A 7,191-nucleotide genomic window follows, 5' to 3' on the forward strand; every position below is an offset into this window, starting at 1 on the left:
AATTAGGTCTATCATTTAGAATAACCCTGTACTATGGATCTTTTGTATATTTTACGCTTAATTGTACAAAAATGTTCAGCAAATGCATTGTATTACAGTCAAGGGAGGAGTTATGGAAACCGTGGATGTGGCCAACCAAACTACAGAGATTCTGGCAGTGCTGTACACAACTACAGTGATGATGGCTATGGTATGCCTAACAGCCATCAGAATAGTGGTTATGGTGTGTCCAGCAGCCATCAGAATATTGGGTATGGTGTGCCCAACAGCCATCAGAATTATGGGTATGGTGTGCCGAGCAGCCAGCAGAATGGCAGGTATGAAGCGCACTCTGGCCGTCTTGGCAGCCTTGATGCCCTGAACTTCAGCGCCAGTGGAAGAGGTTCTTCTAGAGAAGATGGATTGCCCAGTCTTATGGACTTAAGTTTTGATACTGGTCAGAGACGTCCACGTGGAAGAAGCCATGCTCGGGGAAGAGGCAACTGGAAACAACAAGAATTTGGTGGGAGGTATGTAAACTAATCAGTTTTAAATCTATGCATGAAATTTGACTTGGGAATTAAATCTATGCCTTACCCAACATTAACCAGTTTGGACACTGTAACCGGGCACACTAGCGGGCGGAACAAACTCGTTGTTCACTTACTGAATTTTACTCTTATAGTGCTTGTCACAGAAAACAGGAATTAATGAATTACTTAGGGATTTGCTTTTATTTCAGTATTTATTTTCATTTATTAAAAGAGAAGCCAATATGTTAAAAATTGTATACAATAAGAATAATTTGCCAAACTCATAATTAGAATTGAATCACTAAACAAGCAAATTTAGGACTATGGAACTATAAAACTATGGAATATGAAACTAAGGAATATGAAACAATGGGTGGAGTGAAACACACAGCAACTGAAACAAACAAATGAACATAAATATACATGCAATAAGAGACATAATAATTTATTTGCTATGTGAGGGAATTTAGTGAATTAATTTGACTTTAAACATGAACAACAAAATAGGAGTGAATTAAGGAATATATTATCGAGTTTAAACAGTCAAGAGCAAATGCAAGTGCAGATCTTTCAAGTGCAAAAATGATTTAAGAAAACAAAGTAATTATTGCAAGCACAGGCATCACACTAAAAGTTAATCAAGCTGATAGATATGAAAAGAACCATTGTAACAATAAATGACAATAGATTGAATAAGAACCAAAATGCATAAAACAATTAGCCTAAAATATGTACATTAGACATAATTGATAATTAAATAATTGATAATTAAAGTGCAGACTAAACAGCCAACTCACCAACTGGTGATGGCGGTGCGAGTTTCAGGATTGTCTGATAACTCAAGATAAATTTATTGTGCATGCATTAATTTAGGTTTATGGGGTCGTTCAATACCTGAAACGAGACAAAAAAACATAGGGCGACATTAGACACAAATGCATGAAATAATATTAGTTTGCATGATAAGCATGAAAAACGACAAATAATAACCATGTTTGTAATAAGTTAAAACAATAAATGATTGAAATAGAAAATTATATAATTGTGAGCTGAAACACATGAGCTTGGTCTGCCCTAAGATTACCCCCGGTAACAACACCACTGAAGGACAATAAAATCATCATTATTCTTATGTTTGAATGCTAATTCTTAGCTCATTGCCAAAATCCTGATTTATTCTTTTCATCAATACTGGAGTCACCAACAGAAACTTGTCTCCTAAACTTTTGTAATCAGATAGTACCACTTGAAGGTTACTGTCACTGTGTACCATGCGGTTCGAATTAATATCCAGATAATATATTGTGGAATGAAAGAGTGACACTCTAAGATAGTAGTTATTTAAGTATATAAGGACTACAGGATGAGGCATTATCACTGTAGTTGAGAAGGTGGACTTGACGACACGAACGCGAGTAGGACAAGCAAGTGCTGGAGCTGATAGACGTGGTGGATGCATCTAAGGTTAGGCTGGGATGGGCTGCAGCTAAGAGGTGTTGTTCTATGACTGACTGGTGGTAAGCTGGAAGAGCTTATATATAGACTTACTACAATGACGTCATAGAAGATGACGTGAGAGATACTACTGACAGCATGGGTGATGACATATGAATTAAGTTGCCTGACATGAAATACTTACTGTAGTCTGGAAGAATTTAATAGAACAATTGGTATTTTAGAATTCAGTTGTTAGTAACGTCCATACTAGTCCATTCAAACCTCTACTTTAGGCTAGTAATGATGTGAGAATATTGTATTTGGTTTGAATATTAAAGTGAAATGAATTTTTTCTGGAATTTATATCTACTGGAACCAGAATTCAACAAGATTCTTATGGAAGGATTTAACTTTTCATCATTAATTTGTATAATTTTCTTATTTCAGAGGACGCCCTCAAACACATCAGGAGAACAACAACGGCGACAGAGACGAAGAAAGGGAACACACGGTATGTCACAATGCAAAGAGACTTTATCCTGTTGGAATCAATGTTCTGAAAGGGTGGACTACTCAGCCACCAGATCTGGTCATCCACTCACTGCTAAGTGACAGGTCTGGAGTGCCTCAACTGTTGGCTGAGCCGAAAATCCCTGATGATAAATTAGTTCTTTTCATCAAGGTGCTCGCCAGAGCCTCCACTTGCACCAGTTGTCGGCAGAGTCTGATTGAAATTTTCACAATGATATTCACTGAGGATTTTGTGAATAAGCTCGTTACATTTCACATTTCATTGATGACAAGCCAGAGGACGGACGTGAAAAGCTTCCTTGAAGATCAACTACAATTACTGAAAGTACTGAAAAAAACTCTCATTAACCAAGCCAAGGAGATGCTGCCTACTTTACTGCAAACTGTCATGCTCGTCATTCCTAAGCTGAAAAATCAATCCGAGTTAAACGAGCTAATGACTGAGTATGAGCAGCTCCTGGCATTGCTCCTCGAGAGTCAGAAGCCGGGGCCTGACGTCGGCGAGCGGAAGCGACGTCCTTTTGCTGATCGCCTCGCAGACCTCGATGATCTGGAACCTGAGGACGACTACAGGGACATACCCATTGAGCCTACCGACGATGAGCTGCTGCAGCTCGAAGCTCCTCTCATAAGGAGGAATATCACTGAGGGGGCCTACAGAGATGTGCACAATTATCTCGATGTGCAGTTTAGGCTTCTACGCGAAGACTTCATTCGCCCCCTGCGTGAAGGCATCCGCCAAGTGAAATCTGGTCTGAAGGGGGTAAAGGATGTTCGAGTGTATCGGAAAGTCAAATTTCAGGATACCCAGATTGTGCGTGGTAAACTTGTGCATTTTGTGAAGCTCAATTTCCCAAAGAATTTCAAAGTCGAATTCTCAAAGCGACTGCTGTTTGGCAACGTAATGTGCTTCAGTGCCAATAAATTTGCCTCTTCATTTCTGGCAACCGTTGCAGGCCATGACCCTGACAAACTGAAGCAGGGAATTGTTGGCGTAAAGCTGCTTACAGTGTCAAAACTCGACGCTAGTCTTGAGTACACAGCTGTTGAGTCGAGGACTTTCTTCATCGCGTACAAGCACGTGCTCAGAGCTCTTCAATTCATGGACGAAAATACCCTCCCGCTTGTTGAGCACATTGTCTTCGCTGAAAAAACTGTCCAACCTCCTCAGTATGTGATGAACGCGGCCAATGTGCACTACGATCTGCGCGTTGTTCTGCAAAACAACTACATGAAAGCTCAGGATAAAGCTGATATTTTCCCGAAATCAAACACCATTCCACCACCAAACGATCGGCCGGATCTTCAGCACATTCCCATAACGAACGCTGAGGTAGATGTGTGGCCGAGATCGTCCGACTTTGGTCTGGATCGATCCCAACGCAAAGCACTGCACTCAGCGCTCACAAAACGGCTGGTTGTGATTCAAGGCCCACCAGGAACCGGCAAAACTTATTTAGGTTTGAAAATCACGCAAGTTCTGCTTCACAATTCGCAGGCATGGTCTAGGAAAGAAACTGAATTCCGAATAGTCCGTGGGCATCAAAATCGAAGGCTGGTGCAAACAGACGATGTAGACGTGTCATCGCCCATTCTCGTCATTTGCTACACAAACCACGCCCTGGATCAGTTTTTGGAAGGCATGCTCAACTTCACTAATAGAATCATCCGCATTGGCAGCAGAAGCAAGAGTGAACGCATCCAGAGCTACCAAATCAATGAGTTTCTTTTAAAATTGAAGAAGCAACGCATACTCCCTCCAAACATCCATCATGCCAAGTCTGATGTGCACAATAAAGTCCTTGCTGCCGAAGCGAAGCTGAAAAGTCAATATGCGCAACTGCAAGAAGTTGTCCGTGATTTAGGACTTCTTAGCTTTGGCTTGCTCAATTTGTACGGCGTCATCCCTTCCAGCATCGTAAGCAAGTTGGAACGCGGTCAACTTTACCGCTCCTGGATGCTGCCAATCGATCAAATGTGGTGCATGAACCTAAAGTATGATCCTCGCCAGGTTTGGTCAAAGCCTGTGCAAGTGCATGGCGATCCTAAACTGGAATCTTCAGCCGCAGATGACAAAGAAGACGACGAAGAATGGCATGATGCTTTGGAAATGCTGAGGGAGGCTGAGAATGAGCGCATCATTGATGTTGAGGAAGATGACCTCCCAACTGGAACTGCTTTGATTTTACCTCGAGTAAAATCATATGAATTTGAGAGAATCAATCCTATAGAGTTTGAAACCTCACTATTTCGTCATTTAAAAGCTGGCCTCATAACAAAAGAGGCTTGTGAGATCACCTTGAAGAAATTCTACAAAGAGCAGCGAATTTTAGGCGAACTTCTTCATTTTACGTCTTCAACAGATGTCTCATCCGTGGCTAATGCGACCATCAATGAAGATTTCGACATCTTTCAGTTGGCTTACAATGATCGGTGCTTGCTTTATTGCCTATGGAGGCACAAGCTTTTGGCTAAAATGCGCGAGACCATCCGCCCTCACGAGGCCAACATACAGAGGCTCATGGCGAGGGCGCAAGAGGTGAAGAACTCCGAGTATCTGCACGTGGCGCGTCAGGCAGACGTTGTGGGCCTCACCACCACGGGAGCTGCGCAGTTCCAGGACGTCGTCCAGGAACTCAAGCCCAGGATAGGCGAGCTTTAAACTATGAGCACTTGAATAGTATTACCTGCACCTTATGTTCTTATTGAAAGATTAATGATTTGCTGCACTTCGGGTATCACCAGGGGGGAAGGGTGGGTCGGTTAATATGCAAGCTCTATAATGAAGTTCTTTCTCACTTTGTTTATCTCTATTCAGTAATTTATAAGACGGTCATGACCCTTGTATTGATGCCTAATTACACGTTATTCCCGTGATTTGTATCGTTTTAGCTGTAAGAGATTTTTTGACTAGTAAATAAAACTACGATCCTTATTTTATGTTGCGTTTCAGTGATCATTGAAGAGGCTGCCGAGATATTAGAGGCTCACGTCATAGCTTCTCTCAACGCCAACTGCGAGCACCTCATCTTGATCGGTGAGATTACACAACAAACGTGCGCGTTTTCTTACTTACATTACTTGTGAAAAGCATCTGCTACTCCTAATGCTTTTAGTTAGAGACCTTCTGTGCGAACACTCAAGATCAGATTCCGATACCATCGTATTGGTGCTTGCCCAACTATAACAACACAATTGTGGAAGAGAACCTACAAGTCAAATTTATTCTAAAATATCTAGTGAATCTTTGACTGAATTTTTTAAAATGGTTCACAATGGTTTAACAGTGTGAATTTGTTGCAATAATGAATAAGGCAGCAGGACGAAATGGGTACACTCCTCTCAGTGTACTCAATTTGCAATAATGGCAATTGTCATCTTGTAAATTTTTGACCGCCGTGAACAGAGTAAGGTTGTTTATTTGTGGCTTTCATATTCACTCTCAATCAGTATTGTTTCAGTTATTCAAGTGACTTCTATTTGAATTGTGCAGGCGACCACCAGCAGCTGAAGCCAAGCCCCGCAGTTTACCAGCTTGCCAAGCACTACGGGCTCGACACGTCGCTCTTCGAGCGGATGATCAACAACGGAGTCGCGTGAGTGGTAGCTTTAATAAGAATATTCCAGTACTTTTGAGGAAATCCCGCAAGCAATCTTGTTTGCGAGCCACTTTTTAACCAATTAATGGGTATTTCGTACTTTTTATAGGTCCATGATAAGACATAATACTAAGCCGATGAGCTGAACTCATCTCAGCTAACAACTTGTAATCTGCCAAAATAAATAAAGCGAGTGGAAGATGATGTATGACTTACAGGTTTCATTTCGAAATCGTCATTTCTACTGCGCAGTAGTATTGACTGGTCATGATGCTACTCCGTCCTCTTTCCTTGTAACATTTCTTACAATTAAATATGCAAATCTGAATCAGTACTCAGAAACAATCTCATGGAAGACTCCACAGTCATCTTGATTCCCTGTAGTCAAAGTTGAGACGTGTATATGTCTATTAGGTGGTGCCGTGTATATGTTCCTAACACCAACTCATTTTATTCAGGTACGAGACCCTGAAGTATCAGCACCGCATGCGTCCTGAGATTTCATCTCTCCTGGTCCCTGCCATCTACCCGGAACTCAAGGATCATCCGTCAGTGCAAGGCCGAGATCACATTCGGGGGGTCGAGAGGAGCGTCTTCTTTGTGTCTCACCTCGAGAAGGAGCTAGCAGTACGATGCAAAATTTAGTTGTATTGTTAAAAATGGCATTATGTGTTTGGTATTCGTGGGTAATCCTGCGCATATCTCATTCTACATCTAGCTCAAGATTACATCTATTGCATGGCCTCTGAGAAGCCACGATTTTTGTGGCTGCCGCAAAGGGGTTTCCTGATGCGGGTCTTTATCCTTATATATACAGCTTGATAGCTGTTGTGCTCACAATCGTCAGATCCATCTCGCTGTCTATACTTTAGAAATTGGGCTAAGTAATCTTCTACGCAAGTAAACTGTTCAATTAATGTAATTTGATCTTCCACAGGAAACCGATGATAACAACAGCCACAGCAACGTCCACGAAGCAGAGTTCATCGTGCGTCTGGCTCGTCACCTCGTCCTGCAAGGCTACGACCCTGAGCAGATCACCGTCCTCACGCCCTACTCCGGCCAGTTCTTCCTGCTTCGTAAAGTAAGTGAGGCTACGACCCTGAGCAGAT

At 42.0% G+C, this 7,191-nt stretch overlaps 1 protein-coding gene across 1 annotated transcript; it reads left to right on the forward strand.

Moving 5' to 3' along the window:
- Positions 1 to 221: 221 nt before the first annotated feature.
- Positions 222 to 7,163, forward strand: LOC108674147 (NFX1-type zinc finger-containing protein 1-like; the record flags this gene model as incomplete). The annotated part of the gene is made up of 6 exons (XM_018162057.2): positions 222 to 509; positions 2,397 to 5,131; positions 5,434 to 5,517; positions 5,974 to 6,076; positions 6,538 to 6,706; positions 7,017 to 7,163. Coding segments are annotated over exons 1-6 (3,333 nt in total), but the record flags the coding sequence as incomplete, so codon positions are not given.
- Between the last annotated feature and the right edge of the window lie 28 nt (positions 7,164 to 7,191).

Source organism: Hyalella azteca, unplaced genomic scaffold, assembly GCF_000764305.2.
Source record: "Hyalella azteca isolate HAZT.00-mixed unplaced genomic scaffold, Hazt_2.0.2 contig6564, whole genome shotgun sequence".
In the NCBI taxonomy this organism is placed as follows: domain Eukaryota; kingdom Metazoa; phylum Arthropoda; class Malacostraca; order Amphipoda; family Hyalellidae; genus Hyalella; species Hyalella azteca.